Below are 27393 nucleotides of genomic sequence, written 5' to 3'. Positions count from 1 at the left end.
TGTGGCAAGTACTATGGAGAGAAAGACAGACAATGGGGGGAGGGCAGACTGCTGCTATGTAGAGGGTAACGGGGAGGCTCCCCATGAGGGGTGACACCTGAGCAGACCTCAGAGGAACCTGCCAGCGGTGGAGAGAGGGTCTTCATGAGCAGGGCTCCAAAGTGGGAAGAGCTGCCCACAGGCGCTGGCTGACGGCCTCCACAGACCACATACAGCAACGTGATCATCAGAAACTCTTGGGGAGAACAGGAGCAACAGACAGCATCAGTGCCCTTGTTTCACAGGACAGTGAGACTCAGAGAGGTGAAGAAATAGACACAAGGCCACACGGCTGCTGACCGACAGATCTGGGTTTCAAACCCCGGTCTGGGGACTTTTTCCACTGCAGACTAACAACTCCATTCTGAGATCACAAGACCAGGTCACAGAAGGCCGTTCGCATGGACAGCCTGTCCTGCTGCCTGTCTCCATCGAGGCTGGGGTGGCGTCAGCTCAGGGCACGGCCTGCAGTGCAGACTCATCGCCTGCTGACAGGAGCCCCGTGGGGCCCTTCCCTGCACCTCACCTCTCCATTAAGCAGCTCAGCTCCGTCCCAACCCTGCAGTCTCTGGACACACATTTACAGATTTTAATTGAAGCCAGTGGTCGGGCAGCTCCCCTGGCCTTTCCAACGGTTCACGCCCTTCTCTCGACACTCGCCTCCCTCGTGTTCTCTGTGTGCCTTTGCTGCGTGTCTGTCACCTTCTCCACGTCTGCCTGCTTCTCTGTCCTGACTCCGTCTGCCTGCATCTGCCTCTGTCTCCCTGGCAGATGTCCCAACCTCTCCTGTCAATCACCTGACCTGACCGCCTCCCTCACCAGCTCCATAGGTTTCCTTCCTGGCTTCCCAGCAGCTCTGTTAAAAGCAGACAGAGCTCAGGCTGCACTGCAGTGAGAGGGCTGTGACTCCTTCACGGCCCTTTCTGCCTCTGACTTTTCCTCTTCTCTCCCGCCCACTTGGACTCTTCACTAACAAGCTTCCTGGCTGGCCTTCTCTTGACCAGTGTCCAGACCCCCTCACCTTGGCCCAGCAGCATGAGCCGCCCCGTTAGGAACTCCAGAGCAGTCTAAGAGTGCTTTGGGGACCCATACAGGCTGACACAACCCATGAGTCTTCGACTATAATCACAATGACAACCCTCTGCCAGGAGAAGGAACATCTTCCCACCCCCATCCCTTCCTGACCCCTCCTGGAGGAGGAGGCGTGGTCTCTGGAACCAGCCACCTAATAATGGTCTAGGCAGCCAGACTCTGAGGGCCTGCAGAGCCAGGGAACTGATCTTCCTCTGGGCATTTTTAGAACATTACATGACTGCCAATGAGACCTTCCTTATGTGATTTGCAAAAGGTGGCTCCAGTGGTTCAGCTGGTAAAGAACCCGCCTGCCAATGCAGAAGACACAAGAGACACAGGTTCGATCCCTGGGTCAGGAAGATCCCCTAGGGAAGGAAATGACACCCCACTCCAGTATTCTTGCCTGGAGAATCCCATAGACAGAGGAGCCTGGTGGGCTACAGTCAAGGAGTCAGCAGCTTAGCACGCCTCAAACTGGAGAGGGGGTTAGGCCATCTTCCCATTGATCCCCTTCCCCACCACAGCAAAGTAAAAGTACATCCAGTGTGGTTTTGGTGAAGCCACTGCTCTTTCTGTTGCTCTGTACTTCAGATCTCAGTTCTTGGCTGGTTTGTGACTACAGAGTGAATTCTCTGAGGCTCATCAGTAAGCTCCACCCTCACCTTCCCATCAGTGGTTCCCACCCTGACAACCTATGTCTTCACTTGTTGATAGAGCCAAATGACCAAGAGTGAGGCTGACCCTTGAGCACAGCAGATCCAGCCCTCTGCCTAGACCTCTCTTGCACACAGCCTCCCTGGATGAGTGTTGCTGGAGAGAGAATTCTTTAAGACTCTCCTCATAATGCTTTTTGCTTCACCCCCTCAAACTTCCTCCTGTCCTGATGGGCTTGGGTGGTGTGGGGAAGCTAGTGGTCAGCTGTGATTTATAGGAGACTGCACAGCTGCACAGGTGGAGGGCAGGAAGCTGGGCTCCGAGTCTGCTGGTGACCCCAGGGGAAGGCTGAGGGAGGATGGGGCCCACATGCTCTCTGTTAGGTTTCTAGAAGAGTATGATGTCTGTATCAGAAGGGGATTCTGATGGGAAAGAAGTAGAGCTTCTGCCAAACACCAGAATGAGTCTTCTGGCACCCATTTCTCACCATGCCATGGGATACAGGAGAGAAAACTTCTTGAGCTGGGCAAGCACAGGGAAGCACCTGGGACTTGATGGCTGTTTGATGGAAAGAATCAGCATCTTTCTTTACAGATGGCCCCACCCCGGTTTCATAGGCGGGACCTGGAAGGTGAGTGACATGCCCATGTTTTCACTGAAATGGCAGAGCTGGGGCTCGGACCCAGAGCCTATGTGTCTAAACCCAAGGCTCTTTCGGCTGCTCTGTACTGTGGATCTTAGTTTGAAAGTAGCTCCCAGGGAAGATGATGTACCGCTTTGCCTGGAAGCAGTGGTTGCTTCCATCTGTCGAGTGCTTTATACTTTCCTGAACCTGTCACAGAGGCAAACTTTCTGGCTTCCCAGCAGCAGTCTTAAATGAGGTAGACAAGGGTTGTATCCCCATTTCCTACGTAATGAGATCGAGGTGACAGTTCACAGGATACAGCGGAACAGGGATAGGAGACAACACAGATCACACTCAGTAACACCACACTTAGGTTGTCTTCTCCGAGTTACACCCAGGTTATCAACCTTGAGTCAAACATACCGGTTTCTTCTTTCACAGGTGAAAAAATCTGAGGGAGAATCTCCCGAAATAGAAGTCAAAGAGCCAGGGACGGAGCTGGCCCCAGAGCTGGGGTTCCTCTGTCTTAGTCTACCGTGGCTACTGTACAGACTCCACTGCCTGGGGACTTACACAGCAGAACAGTCTTTTCTCACAGTGCAGGAGTCCCCAAATCTGAAATCAGGGTATCAGACAGGTTGTTATCTCAAGGCTCCTCTCTCTCGCTTGTGGATGGCCATCTTCTCTCTGCCTTCACATGGTCTTTCCCCTGCGAGTGTCTGAGCCTCAATCTCCTCTTAAAAACAAAACAAAACAAAACAAAACTTTATTTATTTATTGTCGTTTTGGTTGCACTGGATGCTCAGTGCAGCAAGCGGGCTCTCCGTGGCTGTGGGGAGTGGGGGCTGCTCTCCTGAGCAATGCACAGGCTGTAGGGTACACGGGCTTCAGTGGTTGTGGCACACAAGTTTAGCAGTTGTAGAGCGTGGGCTTAGCTGCCCCATGGCATGTGGGATCTTCCTGGAGCAGGGATTGAACCCATGTCCCCTGCATTGGCAGGCGGATTCTTATCCACTGTGCCACCAGGGGAGTCCTTTAATCTCCTCTTTTTTTAAAAGAAAAATTGTATTTATTTGGCTGCACTGAGTCTTCGTTGTGGCACACAGGATCTTCAGTCTTCACTATGGCATGTGAGATCTGTTAGCTGCGGCATGTGGGATCTAGTTCCCAGACCAGGGATTGAACCTGGGCCCTCTACATTGGGAACAGGGAGGCTTAGCCACTGAACCACCAGTGAAGTCCCCTAATCTCCTCTTCTTAGGACACCAGTCATACTGATTAGGGCCCACTCATAAGAACTCATTTTACCTTAATTACCTCTTCAAGCAACCTGTCTTCAAATACAGCCATATTCTGGGGTGCTGGGAGTTAGAACTTCAGCATATAAATTTGAGGGACACAGTTCAGCCTATGACACACCCTCCGTGGCCTGCATCTCCTCATCCACATTGCCGGACTACAAGTCCCTTCCCCTGCCCACAATGAGTCCTGTCTCCTGGAGAACCTGCATGAGCTGCGAGGGAACGCCCTCATTGAGGACACACTGTGAGCTGAGGGCCCTGTCTCTGAACTTGCCCTCATGCTCTGGGTTATCAGGAGTCTTGGCAGGAGACCCAGGAGTGAGGAGTGGGAATCTAGATCAGCCAGCAGCCTGAGCTGATTCCATCAAGGCCTTGGGAGGTCACTTCCACCCTGGCTTCTCCTAGCAGAACTTCCCAGGGAACCCTGTGTTCTGACACCCTCCACCACTGAAGGTCTGGAGCCCTGTGGCACTGGCTCCGGTGTTGGGCAGTCTTCCTAGGTGGTGCTAGTGGCAAAGAACCTACCTGCCAATGCAGGAGACATAAGAGATGTGGGTTCAGTCCCTGAGTTGAGAAGAGCCCCTGGAGGAGGGCATGGCAACCCACTCCAGTATTCTTTCCTGGAGAATCCCATGGACAGGGCAGCCCGGTGGGCTTCAGTCCATATGGTGGCAAAGAGTTGGACATGACTGAAGCGACTTGGCACACATACACTTGTGTTGGGGCAGGACATGTGATGATGTCCCCCGGATTGGTAATAAAAAGAGGCACTCAGGGTACCCCTGGAGGCCCTGCCTTGGAGGACTTCAGCCTCCCCACATGCATGAGGGCAGGCTCCACACACATGGCACGCCCCAGGCCCTGGGACACCCCTGCCAGACTCATCTTGCTTCTTCCTCAGATGCAGTGGACCCTCGACAGGCAGGGATCCCCATCCCCATTGTGTGGACATGGAATGGAAGTGCAGGGAAGCCAAGTGACCTACCCAAGACCAGAGAGCATGTCAGGGACTTCAATAAGTGAAAGTGTTCGTGCTCTAAGTCACTAATTTCCAAAACTGTCTGATCATAAAAAGCATTCAGGGCACTAGTCTAAAAATATCCAGCCCCAAACCTTTTGCTGCAGATCCTAATTTAGTGAGTCTGGAGAAGGACCCAGGAACCTATTGTTGCAGCAAGCGCACCAGGCAGTGGTCTCTCATGCAAGTTTAGGGGTCAGTGGGTAGGAAACATCACCCCATTTTTCATTACCCTCAGCAGGTGTGGCGGCAGCTCCTGGACGCCTCTGCCCCAGGCTGCATCTTGCCTTCTGTTTAGGTGCTCCCTTCCCTAGCTCGGAGTTGCTGTCATTGCCTCCTTTTGGCTCAGTGAGGTCCCTGTGTCATTCACCATTGTCTCTGTGCCAGTGTTTCAGAGCTTTAGCTGCCAACACCCCAGAGCTACCTCGCCAAGACTCTAGTGCTCCAGGGGGCTCTCTACCCTTAGCCTCCCCAAAATGGAGCCTCATCTTGCAGCTAGTGCTTCTGAAATTCAACCCAGTGCTTCTGACATGCTGGGGTTGAGCTACTTCCCTCTGGGATGGGGAGGGTGAGTGACTGTGTTGAAGGTTGTTTTGTTGTGGTCTCTTTTGTACAAGGTCAACTTCGAGCAATTATTTTTTTTCTAATCACCTGGGATCACTCTCATCTAAGGACCTTTGCTGCAAGAAACACAATACATCCCAGAAAAGAAAAACAAATGAACCGATGAACAAAAAGCTCTCTCCTGAGCTCTGCTCCGTTAGCAAAGTAACAGACACCATCTTCCGGATCCCCTGCAGCCCTTAGAATCAGGCTGCACGTTAATTAGAAATCCAGAGTCCTGGAACAAAGAAAATGACTCTGTGTTTCAATTTAATTTGTTCTTATTTTTTTTTGACAGGGTCAAAGTTCACCTCTCCAGTTTGAATCTGAAAGCAAATTATAGTGGTGTCATTTTGATATTGATGGGTCCAGACTAAAGATCTTTGGCAAACATTTTCTTCCAGCAGTCGGTGTGGTTCATATTGTTCTCTCTCAGTCCGTGTGGCAAACACTGGCTTCAGCCTTCCCATGTGCCAAGAACAGTGAGCTTCACTGGTGGTGAACAGAACGAGGGAGGTGATGATGGCTCAGGAGGATGGCAGTGATGCTGGGGACTGTCTATGAGCCAGGGACACCCAGGGTCCTCTGGCCAGAGAGACTGGGGTGAGGGGCTTAGTAAATGAGGGATTCATGACCTGGGCTTTGGAGATGCTGAGCAGCCACAAAGCTACCTTACTGAGTGCCATCACTGCGTGCCACCGGCTTTAGTCCTCACGCCGGCCTGTGCAGTGAGAGTGTTTAATTGCCCTGAAGCTCAGGGATTAAATCCTGATGGGTCATCCCTGGAGTCTACAGTGAGTGATTCAAACGGCTTCTTAGTCTGTTGTTTGGTGAAATGGGAGTGCAGGAATTACCCTATAGGGTGGTTGTGAACATCAGAGGAAATTGCGCACACCGGTGAATGCAGAGATGAGGTGGGAGGGAGGAGAGAGGAGATGGGCAGGGTCAGGTCCCACAGCTGCGACCACCCAGTGAGGTCACCTCCTCTGTGGGCCAGTTGAATTGTGCAGACCCACAGAGGCACCCAGAAAAGGCTCGAAAGCTATTAGTTACGGTTAGTGCCACCCAGCTGGAGGTGTCAGAGCTGGGATTTGAACCCAGGCCCATCTAGCTCAAAGCCACTTGATCTTAATTCAACCTATTGCCACGATGACTAAAAGTAATGGAAAGGGCCATGTCTCAGCACAGGTTTTCTGACTCACTCTGCAGGAATATTCCTTTGGAATAGAAAACCCTCCTCTGAGAAGCCTGACCCCACCCTCAGGCAGTACCTGAGTCTCCTCCAGGGGTTCCCGTCCCCTGTGCATCCCTCAGTCCTCACAGCAGTCACTCGAAATCCTCCTTCTCCACTTACAGCTCCGTCTGCCCCCACTGAGTTCCTGAGAGCAGGGAACCGAGCGCAGAATTTTAACAAAGGTTGGAACATTACCCCATGTTGGAATACTTCTCACATAGAAAGTTTCCCTTTAACAGTAGCAGGTAGGAAATGTAAGTGTGTTAATAAACCATGGGGCTGGCAGTTGTAAAATATTAACGATTTCTAGAATTGAAAATGCAAATAGCTGTCTGGAACTCCTCCACTTGGCATTAAAGAGAAGGGCTTTGAAAGGACATGTGGGAAACTCGGGGATTGGAGAATATGGCTTGCTGGAAGATGAGGAGACAAAGAGACATTTACCGCCCTGTCCCTGCCACGTTAGCACCATTACAAAGCAAGCACCAGTTCCTCCGAAGGCAAGTCAGTCACGTGTGCTGTCTGACGGCAGCGCTTTAAAGTGAGCGACTGGCTTGTCCATCCACTCCAACGTTCACACATGGAGCACCTACTATGAGCCAGGGAGGAGAGGGCGCAACCCCTGCCATGTAGGACCTTCACTTCACCCTCAAACCAGAGAGAAAGGTGGGCTGGGGGAGAGAGGAGACCCCAGTCCAGCCCTGATCAGCTCAGTCCACAGCTGGGCTGTGACCCAAGTGAGGGGAGGGGGCTGGCCTGTGGGAAGTGCTCACCCCACAGCACTGGCTCGTCTGGGAACACCTTGGAAACACCTCGAACCTCCAATCCAGCACCTGTCTTTGTTGAACTCGGCAGACAGCTAAGCATACTCTCCCCAGTCCTTGGGCCTTAAATACAAAATATGCTTCCCATTTTTCAAATAGTGTGTGGTTGCATGCACGCGTGCTAACTCACTTCAGTTGTGTCCAACTCTTTGAGACCCTATGGACTGTAGCCTGCCAGGCTCCTCTGTCCATGAGATTCTCTGGGCAAGAATACTGGAGCGGGTTGTCATGCCCTCCTCCAGGGGATCTTCCCAGCCCAGGAACTGCCAGGTCTCTTATGTCTCCTACATCAGCTGGTGAGTGCTTTACCACTCGTGCTACCCGGGACGTCCAGTGCGTGGTTACTAGATGGTACGTTTCTGGAAGACAGCCTCATGACTGCATCTTCTCACTCTGCACTCAGCACTGGCACTGTGTGGCAGGGACCAGGAGAACTGGCGGGGAGGGTGAATGATCTCCAGAAGGCAGCTGGCCAAGTGCCAAAGTGGGTTGAGAGAGTAGGGCGCCAAGGATGGATAGTCACCCCGTGTGGTCACCCCATTGTGGCGCTGGCTGCCTTGAAGGGGCCTCACATCTCAGCGCCTTCAGCTACCCTCTCCCTGCCAGAGACAGGCTGGGCTGCACTGCCCTGCAGAGCTCCAGAGTACCCAGCCTACTGCCAACTGATGCCAGCTTCTGTTCAATGTATTCATGGTGTCAGGCAGTCAGGAACATACCCTGGGAAAGCCGCCGTCTCTCTATGGGGGCCTCGCCAGTCCCATCCTGTTTCCCTCTGTGCTCAGAGGCTAGCTCTCAAAAGGTACACTTTGTTCCTGATTCTCAGAAATCCGGAGGAACAAGTTGTCCTGTCACTGCGTGTCCCCACAAGTTCTCCTGAGGCCTAACAGGGACTTTGTTGTGGGGTCTGTGCATCTGGATTTGGATGGTTTTAGCCACTTCCTATTTGTAAGGCCTCCCCAGACAGCCATTTTGCTTTTTTGCATTTCTTTTCCATGGGGATGATTTTGATCCCTGTCTCCTGTACAATGTCACGAACCTCCGTCCATAATTCATCAGGCACTCTATCTATCAGATCTGGTCCCTTAAATCTATTTCTCACTTCCACTGTATAATCATAAGGGATTTGATTTAGGTCATACCTGAATGGTCTAGCAGTTTTCCCTACTTTCTTCAATTTAAGTCTGAATTTGGCAATAAGGAGTTCATGATCTGGGCCACAGTCAGCTCCTGGTCTTGTTTTTGCCGACTCCATCTTTGGCTGCAAAGAATATAATCAGTCTGATTTTGGTGTTGACCATCTGCTGATGTCCATGTGTAGAGTCTTCTCTTGTGTTGTTGGAAGAGGGTGTTTGCTATGATCAGTGCATTCTCTTAACAAAACTCTATTAGCCTTTGCCCTGCTTCATTCCGTATTCCAAGGCCAAATTTGCATTACCACGGGTGTTTCTTGACTTCCTACTTTTGCATTCCAGTCCCCTATAATGAAAAGAACGTCTATTTTGGCTGTTCTAAAAGGTCTTGTACGTCTTCATAGAACTGTTCAACTACAGCTGCTCCAGCATTACTGGTTGGGGCATAGACTTGGATTACTGTGATAATGACTACTTTGCCTTGGAAATGAATGGAGATCATTCTGTCGTTTTTGAGATTGCATCTAAGTACTGCATTTTGGATTCTTTTGTTGACCATGATGGCTACTCCGTTTCTTCTAAGGGATTCCTGCCCACAGTATAACGATCATCTGAGTTAAATTCACCCATTCCAGTCCATTTTAGTTCGCTGATTCCTAGAATGTCGACGTTCACTCTTGCCATCTCCTGTTTGACCACTTCCAATTTGCCTTGATTCATGGACCTAACATTCCAGGTTCCTACGCATATTGCTCTTTACAGCATCGGATCTTGCTTCTATCACCAGCCACATCCACAACTGGGTATTGTTTTTGCTTTGGCTCCATCCCTTCATTCTTTCTGGAGTTATTTCTCCACTGATCTCCAGTAGCATATTAGGCACCTACCAACCTGGGGAGTTATCGTTCCATGTCGTATCTTTTTGCCTTTTCACACTATTCATGGGGTTCTCAAGGCAAGAATACTGAAGTGGTTTGCCATTCCCTTCTCCAGTGGACCACATTCTCTCAGACCTCTCCACCATGACCTACCCATCTTGGGTGACCCCACATGGCATGGCTTAGTTTCATTGAGTTAGACAAGGCTGTGGTCTGTGTGATTAGATTGACTAGTTTTCTGTGATTATGGTTTGTGTGCCTGTCGTCTGATGCCTCTCACAACAACAAATAGCTGTGAAAAGAAGAGAAGTGAAAAGCAAAGGAGAAAAGGAAAGATATAAGCATCTGAATGCAGAGTTCCAGAGAATAGCAAGGAGAGATAAGAAAGCCTTCTTCAGCGATCAATGCAAAAAAATAGAGGAAAACATCAGAATGCGACAGACTAGAGATCTCTTCAAGAAAATTAGAGATACCAAGGGAACTTTTCATTCAAAGATGGGCTCAATAAAGAACAGAAATGGTATGGACCTAACAGAAGCAGAAGATATTAAGAAGAGGTGGCAAGAATACATAGAAGAGCTGTACAAAAATGATCTTCATGACCAAGGTAATCATGATGGTGTGATCACTCACCTAGAGCCAGACATCCTAGAATGTGAAGTCAAGTAGGCCTTAGAAAGCATCGCTACGAACAAAGCTAGTGGAGGTGATGGAATTCCAGTTGAGCTATTTCAAATCCTGAAAGATGATGCTGTGAAAGTGCTGCACTCAATATGTCAGCACATTTGGAAAACTCAGCAGTGGCCACAGGACTGGAAAAAGGTCAATTTTCATTCCAATCCCAAAGAAAGGCAATGCCAAAGAATGCTCAAACTACCGCACAATTGCACTCATCTCACACGCTAGTAAAGTAATGCTCAAAATTCTCCAAGCCAGGCTTCAGCAATATGTGAACCATGAACTTCCAGATGTTCAAGCTGGATTTAGAAAAGGCAGAGGAACCAGAGATCAAATTGCCAACATCTGTTGTATCACGGAAAAAGCAAGAGAGTTCCAGAAAAACATCTATTTCTTCTTTATTGACTATGCCAAAGCCTTTGACTGTGTGGATCACAATAAACTGTGGAAAATTCTGAAAGAGATGAGAATACCAGACCACCTGACCTCCCTCTTGAGAAACCGATATGCAGGTCAGGAAGCAACAATTAGAATTGGACATGGAACAACAGACTGGTTCCAAATAGGAAAAGGAGTCCGTCAAGGCTGTATATTGTCATCCTGCTTATTTAACTTATATGCAGAGTACATCATGAGAAATGCTGGGCTGGAAGAACCACAAGCTGGAATCAAGATTGCTGGGAGAAATATCAATAACCTCAGATATGCAGATGATACCACCCTTATGGCAGAAAGTGAAGAGGAACTAAAAGCCTCTTGATGAAAGTGAAAGAGGAGAGTGAAAAAGTTGCCTTAAAGCTCAACATTCAGAAAATGAAGATCATGGCATCTGGTCCCATCACTTCATGGGAAATAGATGGGAAAACAGTGGAAACAGTGTCAGGCTTTATTTTTCTGGGCTCCAAAATCACTGCAGATGGTGATTGCAGCCATGAAATGTAGACACTTACTCCTTGGAAGGAAAGTTATGATCAACCTAGATAGCATATTCAAAAGCAGAGATATTACTTTGCCAACAAAGGTCCGTCTAGTCAAGGCTATGGTTTTCCAGTGGTCATGTATGGATGTGAGAGTTGGACTATGAAGAAAGCTGAGCACTGAAGAATTGATGCTTTTGAACTGTGGTGTTGGAGAAGACTCTTGAGAGTCCCTTGGACTGCAAGGAGATCCAACCAGTCCATCCTAAAGGAGATCAGTCCTTGGTATACAATGGAAGAACTGATGCTAATGCTGAAACTCCATTACTTTGGCCACCTCATGCGAAGAGTTGACTCATTGGTAAAGACCCCAGTGTTGGGAGGGATTGAGGGCAGGAGGAGAAGGGGATGACAGAGGATGAGATGGCTGGATGGCATCACCAGCTCGATGGACATAAGTATGGGTGAACTCCAGGAGTTGGTGATGGACAGGGAGGCCTGGCGTGCTACAATTCATAGGGTCACAAAGAGTCAGACATGAGTGAGCAACTGAACTGAACTGAGCTGAGCCTCTTCCTGCTTCCCTCTGGCTCTTTGCTGACGTATGGATGTGTGAGGTTATGAATATGGGGAAGCTCTGGATAAGTGAGGCACTGAGCTGGAGGGGAAGGAGCACCAGGTTCTGGAGTCAGTGACCTGGGCTTTATCCAAGCACAGCTTGTGTAAAGACCCTTACCACCTGTGGGGTCTGGAGGATGGGGACCAGACCCCTGCCCTCTGAGAGCCGCCTGAACAGAAGGAGATTAGACGATAGCATGCCCCCTGGAGTCCACACAGATCAGATCAGCTGCTCAGCCCTCAGGATCCCCCTTTCTCTTCCCTGCCCTCCCAGGATCCTGATTTTCCCTGTCTCCTGGTGTGCATACAGTTGAACCCCTCTATGTTTCTGATTTCAAGTATATTAATTCTCCTCCTTCATCCTTTGAAAATGCCTTTCCTCCTTCTCCTCATGCACATGGCTTGCATTTATGTTATAAATCCAATCTGTTTGCTCTAAGTTTTTTGCATTCCCAGAGAGGCTGCATTGCTATTATCTTAGTACTTCTTTTCCTCTTCCAGGAAGGGACTGTCTGCGAGAAGTTATCCACTTGACGTATGCATGTTTTCTTGTCCACTCACCCCGGCTCCCTCTCCTTGATGTTAAGACCAAGGTGCTCTAATCAGAGCCATCTCAAGCCAGCTCCTGGGTCTTCCAAACCTCCAGGATCACAGGTTTTTCAACCTGGAGTGGGGCCATGAGACCACCTAGCCCTACCCCGTCTTTCTGCAGATGACGTAGTAGAGAGACCAATACCCAGGGAGGGGAGAGCCTGGCCCCAGCTCACAATTGTCCAGTGGTTCTCCATTGTGCTTGTGCGTGAGAGGAATAATTTTCTTGTGCCGGTCCTCTAAACCAAACTTGGTTGGGGCAGGGGTATGGGGTTGAGGGGTGTTGTGTATTAGTATTTTTTATTTTTCCCCTCCGGTTTAGCCAGTTCTGTGTATGTATGTATGTATTTTGGGCCATGCTGGGTCTTTGTTGCATGCACAGGCTGCTCTCTAGTTGTGATACACGGGCTTCTCTTGTTGCAGAGCGTGGGCTCTAGGGTGCTCTCTAGGGTGCTCTCTAGTGTGTGTGGGCTCAGTAGTTGTGGCACTTGGGCTTAGTTGCTCCAAGGTATGTAGCATCTTTCCAGACCAGGAATCGAACCTATGACCCCTGCATTGGCACATGTGCCCCAGGGATAGTCTTTGAGGCAGAATTTGCATACAAAGTCCAGGTTTACCCTAGAAGCCTTATTCTCAGAGCATATAACCTCACTCTGTGAAAACACCCCCTGAAAATAAGTTCTTATAAATTAAGCTTTTATAATTTCTTTTATCCAAGAAAGACTCTTTCCGCAAAGAATCAGAAAGCCATGAAGACAGTAGAGATAGATAATTTCCTTGCCCAGGTTAACAGGAATTTATTCTTTCACCAGCTATAGAAATATCAGCTTGGAGAATGGATACAAACAGTCAGGGCTTCATTTGTGCCACAGTGCAGCCCCTCGCCCCTCCCTTGTGCAGACCTGGGTTGCCCAGGCCTTGCTGCTCCACTGGACTGCCAGGATAATGGGATATTGATAGCCTGCCCAGTCAGACACTAAAGCTTCTTTTACAGAGAATTTGGCCAATCCAATTTGCAAGCAGCATGCCCAGGGCTTTAGCAGCCTGCCGTGGTCTCTGTTCTGTTCTGCTGAGTGTGTGCCATGCACTCAGTGGTGATGCTATGGTCCAGAAGTGGAGAAGTCATTCAAGAACTGATCACATGTTTCTGACCCAACATGAAAATCCAATTCACTATGAGACCTTGCTTAAGTCACTTTCTCTCTTGGCACATTCGCTGTAAAGGGGAAGATTAACTAGACCATATTCAGCTCTCATTATCTCTGCTGTGTGACATAAGGCAGCATTCTTAACTTCTCTGATCCTCATGGTGGTGGGAACATCCTCACTAGAACAAAACAGAATTACTACAGGGAGAGCTGGTATTGGGTGTCGCTGACTGCTGTTAGTCCACGTAATGGTGTATGTTTTAAATCCATTATCGAGGACTGCTGCATGCTAGGTGGCTTCCTTGCAGAGCTCACATCATTTTGACACAGTCCTTTTGTTTCAGCCACATTGATGCAGCTGCTCTGACAGACACAAGTGCTTTGAAATGGGGACGTTTTGACACAGCTGGGAAAACAAACCATTACACCACCAGTTTTTCAGTAAATGTTACCAAACAATGTGCCTGGGAGACATTTCAGGCTATCTCCCCCGATCAAAGCATCCCTGACCTCCCCTCTGGCAGGGGTTTCAGAGAGGGGAGAGGTTGGGCTCAGAGTAGGCTCCTGGTCAAGTTGGCCACAAAGGAGGCAGGGGAAGAGAGGAGCTGGTGGGAGTGAAGGACAAGGAAGGTCAGACATGCTCGGATGTGCGTGGGGTGAGGGGGCGGGGGTCTGCGCCACACAGTACCTGGTAATTTTCAAAAACAATTTCGCATTTAAATGTAGCCATTTCAAAACTCTTGCATCAAAACAACCATGTCAAAATGCCCTTCTCTGTCTCAGACAAAGGAAATGAATGCCAGAGAGAGATGAACAAGACAGGGCTTCTGCCCCCCAAAAAGCTCAGAGTCACCAGAGGGGAAAGGCAGACCAAAAAGAGAAGCAAATTACTTTTATATTATACCACCAGGCAATTGCTGTAATAGCAGAAGGGGCGAGGCAGGAACAGAGCAGACAGCCCCTGAGTCTGGCTGGGGGTGGGAGGGGGTGACTGGGAGCTCAAGGAATATTTATGGAATGATCAGGAATAGTGGATGTTAACTGAGGGTTCACCTTGTGACAAGCACTGGTATTTATTTTAGCTCATTTAGTCCTCACAACTATTATTATTATTCCCATTTTATGGATAAGGAGACTGAGGCTCCCCAAAGTCACCTGAGTGACTCCCAAGACCCCATGGCTTGTGAGTGGCAGAAACAGAGTTAGATAACAGGCACACCGAAGGTCCTGCTCACATCCTTGCACTCTGTGGCCTCTTTGCGAGGGATGGCAGTCCCTCGGGGAGAAGGGACACAGGTGTTACTATCCATCAGACTGGGGTCCACTCTGTTCTCACCACTTAACCAGGCAGATGACCTTGGAAAATCTGCTGACTGCAAGCATCTCTTCTGTCTTCTTCCTTTGGCCCTCCCCTTCCCCAGGACACATCACTCAATGCCTGTTAGCTGTACTCAGTGACCCCACAGAGATGCAGTCATCATAGGTATCCACCTGGGCGTGCAGCACCATGTTATAACCAGGTCCACAGCAGTTACTGAGACAAAGTTTCCTGAGTTGCCATTCTCATGGGAAGAGACTCGAGGGGTAAGGAGCCAGACAAAACGGAGAAACTAGATTGAACCCTTGTGTGAAGAGGTGTGATGAGCTGGAGAGAGAGCTGAGGTGAGGGTGGGTGGGCAGGGACACGCAGGTCCGAGTAAGTAGCCTGGGCTAGCTTCCAATGCACAAGGGTGGTGGCCACAGAAATATCTCCCTACTGAGTGCCATAGTGCTCATAAGCTGTAAAGTCCTGGAGACATGTGAAAGTGAAAGTCGCTCAGTCATGTCCAGCTCCTTGTGACCCCAGGGACCATATAGTCCATGGAATTCTCTAGGCCAGAATACTGGAGTGGGTAGCCTTTCCCTTCTCCAGGGGACCAACCCAGGGATCGAACCCTTTTCTCCCACATTGCAGGCAGATTCTTTACCAGCTGAGCTACAAGGGAAGCCCAAGAATACTGGGGTGGATAGCCTATCCCTTCTCCAGCAGATCTTCCCAACCCAGGAATCGAACGAGGGTCTCCTGCATTGTAGGTGGATTCTTTACCCCCTGAGCTATCAGGGGGACATGGGAGTTTGTTATAATTATTCTTACTTTCCCCTCATTACGGACTCTTCTTGCCTTCCATAGTCTGTGTGAGCACATTACAGGTGAGGCGTGAGTTGATTCATTTTCTCAGAGCCTCGAACAAGCTAGCTTCCCTGGCTCCTCTGAAGATGTTGTGTGGAGAGGAAAAAAAAAAAATTACACTCTAATAGAAATACTTTTCCTTCATTAAATGAAATCTCCAAAGCCCAGTAGCATTTTCGGTGCTTATATGAAGATGCCAGTGGGGATTTGAGATTGAAAGTGGTGTTTTTAGAGAAGTCGATGAAGATCTCAATAGGAAAGAAAGAACACTCTTCAAATCTAAATTCCTCCAGCACCAGGCAAGACAGATCTTCGGCTCAGGGCCCGGATCACATTACTCTCAGCCCTACCGGGAAACACTTTTCCTGAAGCATTTCGAGCGCTCATAAATATTGGTTCTCTGTTTGGGGTGATTGTATTAATAGTGTCTTTCTAAGGCTGCAAACCATTCGACTTGAATTTCTGTGTATACCTCAACTCTGATAACTTTGTACAAAACCTGGAGAATTTGTAAGAGTCGGAGTCAGAAGCACATGCATGCGTGCACCTGCCCACGTTTACACGCAAAGCAACATCTTTTATCTGGTGTAGCTGGGGAATGAGCTTTTCCCTTTGGAGGTGTCAGGAGGAAGACTGGTCTCAGGGGACAGAAAGACTGGGTTCAAATTCCAGCGTAACTCGTGCTAGGTAGATGGCTCTGGGCAATGCATTTAACTGCAGATTTCTTGTCTGTGATATGAGGAAAACAGCACAGTTCTCCCAGGGCCTGGTGAGACCTGGGTCATGAAGTATGGAAAGTGTAGAAAGCTCACTGGAATCACTCAAAGCCTGTTCCTTTCAACCACCTGTCCGATAACTTATTAGATTCATCAAGTTCATGGCAATTATTCACATTATCTGTTGCTACGTAATGACCTTCCCCACCCCCAAATTTAGAGCTTACAATGAGAATTATGTTGTATTTTGCAGAGAATCTGCAAGCCTGATGGCTTCTTTCTGCTCCCTGCTATCTGGGCCTACAGCAGGGCGACCCCCACAGCTAAATTTACAGATGGAGAAACAGAGATGGGAGGGGCCAGAAGGAAGGGGTCCTTCTAAAGCTATGTAGCAAGTTAAGGAAAGCTCTTTTCTTGAAGACCACCACTGTGCCAGGTCCTGTGAGGGGTAGAAAGGAAAAAAAGAAAGGCAGTAACTGTTGAGTTGGTGAGCTCTCCAACCTCCCCGCCACGCTCCGCCCCCCAGTCTGCAGTAAATCCAACAGAGGAGTTAAATTTACATTCTCAACATCTGGTTGCTTTGGCCCCTCAGCAACTCCAGACTTGGGAGTCTGGTGAGTTGAGCCCTTCCTTGCCTTTTCCCTGGCTTCCTCCTCCACAAGACAGGGATTCTCTGCCCTCAAAGGGCCAAGGGAGGCTCGCCTAGCAGCTAGCAGATGCTCAATAAATGGCATCCATTAAAAGAAGGATCAGTTCTCTGCTCTGCCTCTGAGCATCCCAGCACCTGCCCCATCAGTCCGCATCGCCGGGAAAGCAGGAGAGGGCTCTGATTGCAACTAGCAGGTTGGCTGAACTCTTGCCTTTCAGTGTGGAAAAATCCATTACCGAGAAGTCATTTGTCAAAGCCAACTGTTTAGCTGCTTTAATTTACATATTTATCAAGTTTGATTAGAATGTATTGTCTTCGACTTTCATCCTAGCTTTCACCTCTTCTCACCCTTTTTTCCTGGGGAAACTGTTTTTGTTGTCCTTGTTGTGAAAGGGCAACTCGTAATTCAATTTGCATTTGCTAATAAGCCTGAAACTGAACCTGGGGAGAGATTTCTGGAGGCTGGGACAGATGAAAGGTAGAGCATGTGTTAGGAAAAACCTGGGCACTCAATTCTAGCCTGATGCACTCACACCACCAAAGGGCGAACAAGCACTCTACAACAAGTGCACGAGGATTTATTGAGTACCTTCTGTGTGCAAGGCCCTGGGAATACAATTTGTGAAAAAGACGGGCAAAGTCATAACCCTAGTGTTGCTTAGTCTAGTGACTTCAGTTACCGCATCTGTAGGATCAAACAGTTGGACCAAGCAACTTCTCAATGTCTGCAGGCTACCGCTTCTGAACACACTATGTGTCAGGCCGTGGGCATAGCCCCAGCGCATTATCTCAGTGCTCACAAGCCCCCTGTCAGGTTCATACCATTATCCTCATTTTGCAGGTGAGGAAATGAACCATCTCAAAGGTCAAGGTCACGTGTGGCAGGATTTGCATTTAACCTTTCTTCTGTCTGACTTCACAGTTCAGGTTTATGACTGCAAAGCCAGGCTTGATTTTTCTTCTTCACTAGTCTTTGAGCTCCTGGACGACAGGAACAGTGTCTGATTTCTCTCTGTGTCCCTAGTGGCCAGCCTAAAGTGTGTCATATGATCAGTTAGAAAATATGTATAGAATTCAACTAAGAAAAAGAGTCCTTCATCCTCAGCCTTCTTGTCTTTTGGCCTCAGATGTGCCTTGTGCGCCGCGGCTGCCTCAGGTGAAGGCCGGTGTCTCCAATGCTGTGTGCACCACCCCATCCCCTTGCAGGACCAGTTTCCCCAGTTCCCAGGAGTGCTGGTGCCTGACAGCTCACAGCTGAGTCTCTCCCGGGAAACTACACTCAGCTGTAGGAAGCTGCCTTGCCTGAGGCTCCACCCCAGGCCTGCTGGCAGCCCACCTCCAGCAGCTTGTCCACGCAGGACCCAGGGCCAGCCCCACTGCCTCCCAAAACAGCTCTGCAGGGCCCTCCTGGCCCAGAGCTTCCCTTGAGATTGATTAAAGTCACTGTTGAGATTGTCCCAATCCTGTTTAACTCACCTCTCGTAAGAGCCGCCGAGAGCAATCCCTGGTGAAGCTCCTCCTGCACGGTCTCCCTCAGCCTCCCAGCCTGTTTCCCAAGACACCTGATCTGCATAGGGACTCAGGGTGGGCGGCTCTGATTCTGACTTTAATGAGGAGCTTGGAGAGTGCTGGGGTCAAAATAGGTCATGAGGACATCCCTGGCGGTCCAGTGGTTAGGACTCCGCACTTCCACTACAGGGGACACAGGTTCAATCCCTGGTCAGTGAACTAAGATCCCACATGCTGAGTTGGTGCAGCCAAAAAGAGAAAAAGGTAGTGGCAGAGAGAGTCTTCCTACTCCCAGAAGGCTGCCTCCAGGCCCACAGTCCCAGTCGTGCAGGCTTAATAGGGGCCCAGCAGGGCAGCCTCGCTGGGCGGTGCTGCCCCAGGACAGTCAAGGTGACAACCGGTCCTTGCCATCCACGTCTCAGGCCCATCGCCTTTTGGCTTCCTTTACCGCCCTGGCAGGCATCCCCGGGTCCTCTCTAAGCACCAGCCTGGAGGAACATTGCCGTGTCAGCCCAGCGATATGAGAGGTGGCTGCATGGATGTTGGAGCTTTGTGCCCTGGGTTCCAGGTCTGGCTCCATTCCACCCCTCTCCAGCTGTGTGACCTGGGGCAAGTGGTTGTCCTTTCTGGGCCTCTCCCTTCATCTTCACAGTGAGGCCGTTCCACTCAGTGATCCATCAGGCTTTGCAGTTCTGCTGGTCTCTAGGAGCGTCCAATAAGTTAGAGGCCTCCTTGCTGCATTCTAAAGCCAAAACGTGGATTTAATGTGGTAGACATCCGAGGTGTCCCAGGGAGGCAGAGGCTCCTTTCCCAAAAGCCTGGAATCCCAGCATTAACACTTCATTTCTCATCAGGAGCGTTCCTCTGTCAGGAGATACTCTTTTCAAGGGAAATCTGTATTTTCTTCTCCCACCTCATTGCGGGGAGAACATTCAGTCCCTGACCCTGGACATGGATGAGTCTACCTGGTAGATGTAAAGTGTGAGGTCCTGGGAGTTCAGAGCCTCGCCAAGGGACTGTGACCCAGAGGGAGGCAGGATGAATCAGTGGGAGAACTGAAAATAAACTTTGCCAGCCCCGCTGTTTTCTCAAGGCAGCTCGGAGACTCAGAGGAGCAGAACAGATCTGAGCTGTGGTTCTCAGGCCTGCCTGAGCCAGGCGGTGAATGATTCATGACCAGATGAGGGGGCCAGATCGAGCTCTGAATTCAGAGGAGGGTGAGGGCGTTGTCGTCTGGGAGGATGGGAAAGGCTTTTGGAGGAGTTGGGGCAAAGACAGAAAGTCTAAGAAATTGAAGGTTTGCTTGGCAATATAGTGGCAAGGCCAGTGTGAATAAAGAATATTTTATAGGGGTTTATAGAATATCTAATGGGGCAGTTATTTTGCCTTTGAAGAGATGCGGGATGTTCAGTGATGTCTGAAGCTGGTTTTGATTGTCATGGGAGGAGGGCTGCCCCAGCATCTGTGAGTAGAAGCTGGAGATTCAGCCTACAGTGCACAGCGCAAGGCTCCACACAGAGCTCCCTGCTGCCCATGTCAATTCTCATGGCTTGTGGCTCAGTAAATGGTACCTGCTGATACAGGCAGAGCCCTGGGGCAGGGGCAGAACATCTCTCCCTTAAGGTTTATCTTGTGAGCTAGGGAATATTATTCTTACTTTACAGAGAACTGAGGCTCAGAATGTGTAAGGAATTCACTCACGGCCTGACGTCTAGTCATCTACAGGGCTGAGTCCTGGTCTGTCTGCCCAGAAAGCCAGCAGGCTTTCCACCGGACCCCCTCAGGGGATGGAAGAAACACGAGGACCAATGTCCCGCTCAGTCTCCCCCGTCCAGCTCTCTTCCTCCTGCTGGATTTACCCTCAGTCACTTGGGCTGAGCCAGCCCTGGGTGTTTTTGCTTTCGACAAGTCTCGTCTCTACCCAGATGCATTCACTGGTTCTCCAGTGCCTCCAGGAAAGCTCTATTGATGTCTCCTAAACCTGCATGTTCCCATAAAATTATATACAAGAAATCCTGCACCTGGAGCATGTTCTTATATAATTCTTAGCTTCCTGTTCCCTGTTTATTTTCAGTATCGGCAACAGAATGAAGCCCTTACATTACCTTCAACATGACATATTGTGTAGGGAAAACTACAGAATTGTTGCGCTAATAGAATCAGATATAACACAATAATAACACCAGAATGACCTAGGACCAGTCCTGGATGAGTATAAGTTTCATCTTTCCCTCCTCAGAGGAGACACAGCAGAGCAGAGTCTGGAAGGCTGAGTAGGAGTAAGCGTGCAGACGAGCTGGGGGCTGGCATTCTAGGCAGAGACAAGCACGCGCCCAGGTGTGGAGGTGTGGGGAGAAAATTCGTGCTTAGGGAGCTGCCAAGAGTCAGCTGAGGCTGGGGCCTGGGGAAGGGGCTGGAGAGGCGAGCGGCCGCCCACTATCCGAGAGCGAGGATGCCAGACAAAGGAGGCTGGGCTTGCCCAGAGGACAGCAGAGTGCTGCCCACGACATGTAAGCAGAGGGAGTGGTGTGCTCCTGTTTGCGTTTTGGAAAGACCACTTTGGTGACTGGGCGGAGGATGGGCTGGTGAGGATGGTGCCAGCCCAGGGAGGTTGGTGACAAGGCTGTTCTAGGCCAGAGTGTGCTGTGGTTGCTGCCAGGGTTTCCTTTTCTCCAGCTGATTTGCAGTGTGGACCTGTTTTAGTCCCAGAGTATGAGAGACAAGATGGCAACTGGGGTGGTTTGGAAATCAATGGGAGAGTACTTTCTTGACTTCATGATGCCTTCAGGGATCTTAAATTCAAGAAAATGAAAAGGCTTATCTATTTAAAAAAATCCATCTCCTGTTGTAACATTCTGCATTCCCTTCCCAGGTCCCCACCTGCTTCTTCCTTCACAGAACACCTTGCTGCCCCTTACAAGTTATTGTCAGAGTTATGTCAGGAGAAACAGCAAACAAAACCAACAATGTGAACTTCCGGGAGAGTTTTGTCCTCAGAGGGCTCAGCTGGTGCTCTCTGATACTTCTGGGCATCTTGGTTGATACCTCCACCAATCACAGGTTCACTCCTTGGTAACTGATGAGATGGATGGAGATTCTCCCTCCATCCGGACACCAAGGTTGTGGCTCTGGTCCTCACTCACTCATCAATAGAAGAGATGCAAAGTTTCTTAAGTTGTACCGTCAACTAGGGGAATTGCAGTTATCTCCAGGGGAATTAATTAGTTATCTATTGCTGCCTAACACAGTACTCTAGAATTCAGCATTTTAAAACAGTAGTTATCATCTCTTTGTTTCTGTGGGTCAGGAATGCAAGAGCATCTCAACCAGCTGATTCTGGCCCGGGGTCTCTCATGAGGGACAGTGGCACAGATTGTTAAGAATTTGCCTGCAATGCAGGAAACCCAGGATTGATCTCTGGGTCAGGATGATCCCCTGGAGCAGGGAATGGCTACCCACTGCGGTATTCTTGTCTGGATAGCAGGCTGTTGGCCATGGCTGGAGTCTCCTGGGGCAGGATGGTCCTCTCCAGGAGGCCCTCTCCACAGGCTGTATGGGTGTCATGTTACGGCAACCAGAGCAAGTAATGAGAGGGAGAGAAAGTACATCCAGGATGGAAGCCACTGACTTTTCATAGCCTAGTTTCAAAGGCCAGGCACCATCACCTCTATAGTGGTCTATTTGTTAGAGCAACTCTCTAAGATCAGCCCACTCTGAAGGGAAAGGAGGTCACCCCTTGACAAAAAGAAATTAGCAAATAATTTGTGGCTGTATTTTTTAAAACCACCACTAGGACTCTAATCTCTAAGAGGTAGCATGACACAGTGGTTAAGTGCATAAATTTGAGATTAATAAAGACCTGGGTTTATCCTGGCCCCCACATTTGTTGCTTAGGCAGGTTTTTGACAAGTCCCCTAATCCTGCTAGATCTCAATTTCCTATAAAAATAGGGGTAAGAATAGTAGATGTGTCATTGGGTAGCCATGGAAATTAAAAAAACATCATGCATGTAGAGTGCCTGGCACCGAGTAAGCACTGAACATACGCTACTTAACTGCAGCTGTACTGGATAATGTTATTATCCTCCTTCACAAGAGGCAGAGGGGGTACGAAGACAAGTGTGATCAGACTGCCTGGCTGGGAACTCTGGCTCTGCTGGCCATTAGCTGTGGGCAAGTCACTTATTGTCTCTTGGCCTTGGTTTTCTGTAAAATGAAGATAATAATAGCTAGTGCCTGGCCACATAACTGGTGCTCAGTAAACATTTTCTGAATAAGGAACTGGTGGCTGATAGAGAGATACGACTCCTCTATCAAAGGGGTCTTCGCCTGTGCATGTGTTTGTGTGTGTGCTGGGATTCTACACAAAATACATTGGACTGTGAACACCGTCTGTTAACTGGGGAGCCCAGTACAGCTGTCCCGGTTCCACTTGAGAGTGCCCTGCACCACTGAGTGTGCCCCCCTCTGAAGCCTCCAACTCAATCCTCCCTTGTGTGCTGTTCCTGGGCTCACTGCTCAGCTTCTTCACAACCTTGGCTTTGTTCAAGCATACTTCCTTCATCATTCCTGCTGCCTCCACCAAGAATATATTTAATTGGCTTTGCACAAGTCTAGGGATTTGGTGACAGGAAGGGGGCTGGGGGGTGGGTAGACCCATGTCACACCACCTCAGAACTGCTACATTACCTTAAATTGATTTTGCAAATGAAAGCTAAAAGCTAAGCAAAGGCGACCCATCCATTTTGCCTAAAGATGATTATAATGCTCTTTTACGGCCTCCTAAATGACAAAGCAATTTGTTACCTGCCTACATCAACATTTGCTTATATTAGCACCCGGGATGCTTGATTTTTATTAGCCCCACGTTATCATTTTATGAAGACACAGGGGCTCAGTAAAATTAGTGTGCAAATAGAATGCCCATTTTGCATTTCCCTGTGGTCAGCAGAAATGCTGAATGCAATTGAGTTGATACCAGGTCAGGGGAGACATCCATAAAGGTAGCCTTCACTGCGGCCTCGGTAATGCCATCTATCATTTCTGTGCTGCTGGGAAAGACGGGATCCGTGTGAGGCAGTGTTTTTGAAAAGGGCTTGGTGGTGTTTTTGTCTTTTGTATTTTAAGCGAAAAAGCGACATAAATACTAAGACATAGCTCAACTCCCACCAGCAATAAGGAATGAAAGCAAACTCTCTTGTGTGCACTGTAGATGGAAACACAGTAGATGTAGAAGCTAATACTGCTGTTAGCGGATTCAGGAGGAGACAGATGGGGTAGCGAAAGGGCACTAGCCTGGGACTCTGCCACTGCTCCTACGTGACCTTGGACGTGTCCCCTCCTTCTGTGAGCCTCAGTCTCCTCGCTTGTAAAATGTGGTTGATACTGTCTTCCTCACAGAGGCATTATGAAGATTAAGTAAGATGATGTGTCTAAATTTCTTTATAAACCATGATCTATATGAGTATATTATATTTATTAATTCAATAGCCATTTCCTGAGCACCTACTTTACACAGGGTCCTGGGAAAGACATTAAATATATACCATGAAAGTCACAGTTTCTCCCTTGAGGAGCTTATATGCAGTCCAAGAAGTGCTCATGTATTGAACTCCTTTTTTAAACCATAAACTTCTTAAAGGCAGGTGAGCTGTCTCTCTCTCCCTTTGCTCATAAAAATGCTTAGCATAGAGCCAAGCACAGAGTGAGTTCTCAAGAATGTATTTTGGCTTCATCATATGTCTTGTTGTATTTTGGGACCTAGTATTAGGGAAGCAGAAGGCAATTGTCGGAGAAGGCAATGGCACCCCACTCCAGCACTCTTGCTTGGAAAATCCCATGGATGGAGGAGCCTGGTAGGCTGCAGTCCATGGGGTTGCTAGGAGTCAGACGTGACTGAGGGACTTCACTTTCACTTTTCACTTTCATGCACTGGAGAAGGAAATGGCAACCCACTCCAGTATTCTTGCCTGGAGAATCCAGGGATGGGCTGCCCTCTATGGGGTCACACAGAGTCAGACACAACTGAAGCGACTTAGCAGCAGTTAGCAGCAGCATTAGGGAAGCAGAGACCTCAATTGTGGTCATCCAATAGACCAAGCAAGTCCTAAGCCTTCAGATCTAGGCTTAATAGGGTTAGTCTTGTTTTTTGTTTTTTGTTTTTGTTTTTTTTTAACTTTTAGTCCCTGACTTGGTACATCAACTGTTGGGATCATGAACCACATTCAAAATAACCTGCCCCTAGCATTGCAGAAGAAGAAAGCCTGTTGGTGATCTCTACCTCCCCTCTCCCTCCAGAGTATCCTCTAACCTAGATGGGATGTTGTAATCCAACTCCATTCAGTGCTCATTTCTCTGTTTCCTTTGGTTCATTGTTCTGTGTCAATCAGCCATTCTTCTGCCTGTGTCCAAGTACCCTCTTCCTGACCCTCCTTTCTGGGAATGTCACTCTTGGCTACTGCTCTTGTCTAATAATATCATTGTGTTTACCAGGTGGCGCTAGTGGTAAAGAACCCTTCTGCTGATGCAGGAGATGTAAGAGACCTGGGTCAGGAAGATCCCCTGGAGGAGGGCATGGCACCCCACTCCAGTATTCTTGCTTAGAGAATCCCATGGACAAAAAGAGCCTGGTGGGCTACAGTCCATAAGGGTTGCAAAAAGTCAGACACGACTGAAGCAGCTGAGCACACATGTGCAATAGCTAAATGTTATTACACCGTTGAAACTTCTGTAGAGTCAGCAAGAGCTTGGACTCTGATTTTGGCCCATAATTTTCTAAATACTTCTTTATATGTCTAATAATTTTTATTGGATGCTGAATATTGTGAATTATGCATTGTTGACTATCTAGATTTAGTTGTCTTCCTTTAAAGAGCAGATGGTCAAATCATTTTGTTCAGTTCAATCCTTTTGAGATTTACGTTAAAATTTTGTTAGAGTCTAGAGTGGTTTAGCCACACCGCAAAGGTGTGGCCCCTTCTGGATTCTGAATGTCCTGAATGGTTAACGCAGACTTTTACTTTGAAGGTGGGATTTCAGATGGCTCCCACCCTTCTATGAACCCTGAGAATGTGCAGTTCACCACTCCCTGATCATTTTTTCATGGCATCGTTGCCATGGAGATTCACCTCATTTATGTACATCTTGGGACCCAGCAAAGACTCCTGAGGAGCTCTTCATGGATTTTGGAATTTTTCTCTACAGTGCTCCCTTTCCTCTGAAATGTACAGTTTCCCCGCAACTACTACCTGTTTCAGACTCCCTGACTTCCGTCTGAGTGAGATGTCTCTGCTCTGTCAGGACACGCCTCTCTGCCCTTTGGCCTGGGGTGGGCCTCCAGGCAAACAGCTGGGACAGCCATAGGTGCACCTCACTGGTTTCCCTCTTCTCAGGAATGAGTCTTGCACTGACTCTTGTTCACTGTCCGAAAACAGTTGTCTTGTGTATCTTGTACAAACTTCTAGTTGTTTAAGATGAAAGAGAAATCTGGGCCCTTTTATTTCATCAAGGCCAAATAGAACTGGATTCTAATCTCAGCTCTACTCTATGTAGCTGTGTAGATAGAACCTGAACAAATTATATAAGCTGTCTGAGCCTCAGTTTCTGCCCTAATAAAAGGAGTATTGATTGCCATGTTTCTGTAAGGATAATAAATAATGTATACAACCTGCCTAATACCAGTTGCTAATTAAATGGCAGCTGTTATTACTAATGTAAATAGCTACCTTCTTTACTCCATCATTTACTGAATTTTTACTGTGTACTCAGCAATATGTAAACCTATTTAATTATGACAACCCTATGAAGAAAATCTTATTATCCACATTTATAGAGTAGCACACTGAATCTCAGGATACATAACTTGCCTAGTTTCACAGTCAGTGCATCTGGGATTTGATTTTGCTCATAGGACTTCTTTAGATGATTGTACTACTAATATGGTCAACTGCACAAAAGAACAGGAATGTGGTTTTTAATATTGGGTAACAAGGGACGTAATACAATAATTCATCAGCAATGGCTAGGCCTTAGAGGCTGAGCAAACGCGAATCATTAAACCCAATGATTTAAGAGAGAAATGGAGAGAACCGTTTTCCTCCGTCTTTGCCCCACATAACAACTCCTCTCTGAAATTTCCCCTCCTCCTTAGCAACCTTCCTCCTCTTTATCTTCCAGACAACCTTCGGGAGGGGGCAGAGCAGAAGGTGGTATTCATCACAGGACGAGTCCACCCAGGGGAAACACCCTCTTCATTTGTCTGTCAAGGTGAGTTGCAAGATCTCATGAGCATACTGTGCCTCCCCCCGCCTCCAATGGGGGCACCGATGGCCTCTGGGACCATGTGGCCACATGCAGCGTCCTTATCCTGGGTGAAAACTGACTTCACTTCTCAAGAGGCTACGCCTGATCCCCATTAGTAGTTGTTTCACTAAATGTTTATGGACTACATGTACGCGTGGAAGAAGGGGTGAAGGAAAAGACAGGTGTGCAGACGAATAGGAAGGACTCAGTGTAGTTCTTCTGTGGTTGCCACACTGAGGATGAGTTACAGAGTGGTCGCAGTGCCTAGCTCGGTTTCACTAGTCTCCAGGAGTTTACAAAAATTAAAAATCTGGCCTCCTCCCACCCGCTATCACCACCAGAAAGAAAAAAGAAAACAAAATCTGGTCCCAGGTCAATGTGTATATTGACAAAAGTGTGGTAGACTGGGAAAGTAAGAATTGAAAATTATCTATTTACTTGTTCATTCAATCAGTCACTTAATGACTTTTGAAATACTTATCGTGACCAGGAATGCATGCTTCATATCAGACAACCAGAGGTAATTTCTCTTCTCAAATATATCTTTTTAAGATTGAACTTTTATTTATTAGTCAGTTCAGTTCATTTCAGTTCAGTCGCTCGGTCATGTCCGACTCTTTGAGACCCCAAGAACTGCAGCACGCCAGGCCTCCCTGTCCATCACCAACTCCCGGAGTTCACTCAAACTCATGTCCATTGAGTCGGTGATACCATCCA

General features: G+C 48.4%; 1 protein-coding gene across 2 annotated transcripts in view; it reads left to right on the top strand.

The window, feature by feature from the left end:
* Window positions 1–27393, top strand: part of AGBL4 (AGBL carboxypeptidase 4) — a 1492749-nt gene that overhangs the window by 1309725 nt on the left and 155631 nt on the right. For both annotated transcript variants that reach the window (XM_060408815.1, XM_060408814.1), the window contains exon 7: window positions 26551–26640. In XM_060408815.1, the coding sequence (XP_060264798.1) occupies window positions 26551–26640 (90 nt within the window). The remainder of the gene's footprint in view (window positions 1–26550; window positions 26641–27393) is intronic.

The sequence above is a fragment of the Ovis aries genome, chromosome 1, assembly GCF_016772045.2.
Source record: "Ovis aries strain OAR_USU_Benz2616 breed Rambouillet chromosome 1, ARS-UI_Ramb_v3.0, whole genome shotgun sequence".
In the NCBI taxonomy this organism is placed as follows: domain Eukaryota; kingdom Metazoa; phylum Chordata; class Mammalia; order Artiodactyla; family Bovidae; genus Ovis; species Ovis aries.
This window is presented reverse-complemented; position numbering and strand designations above follow the sequence as displayed.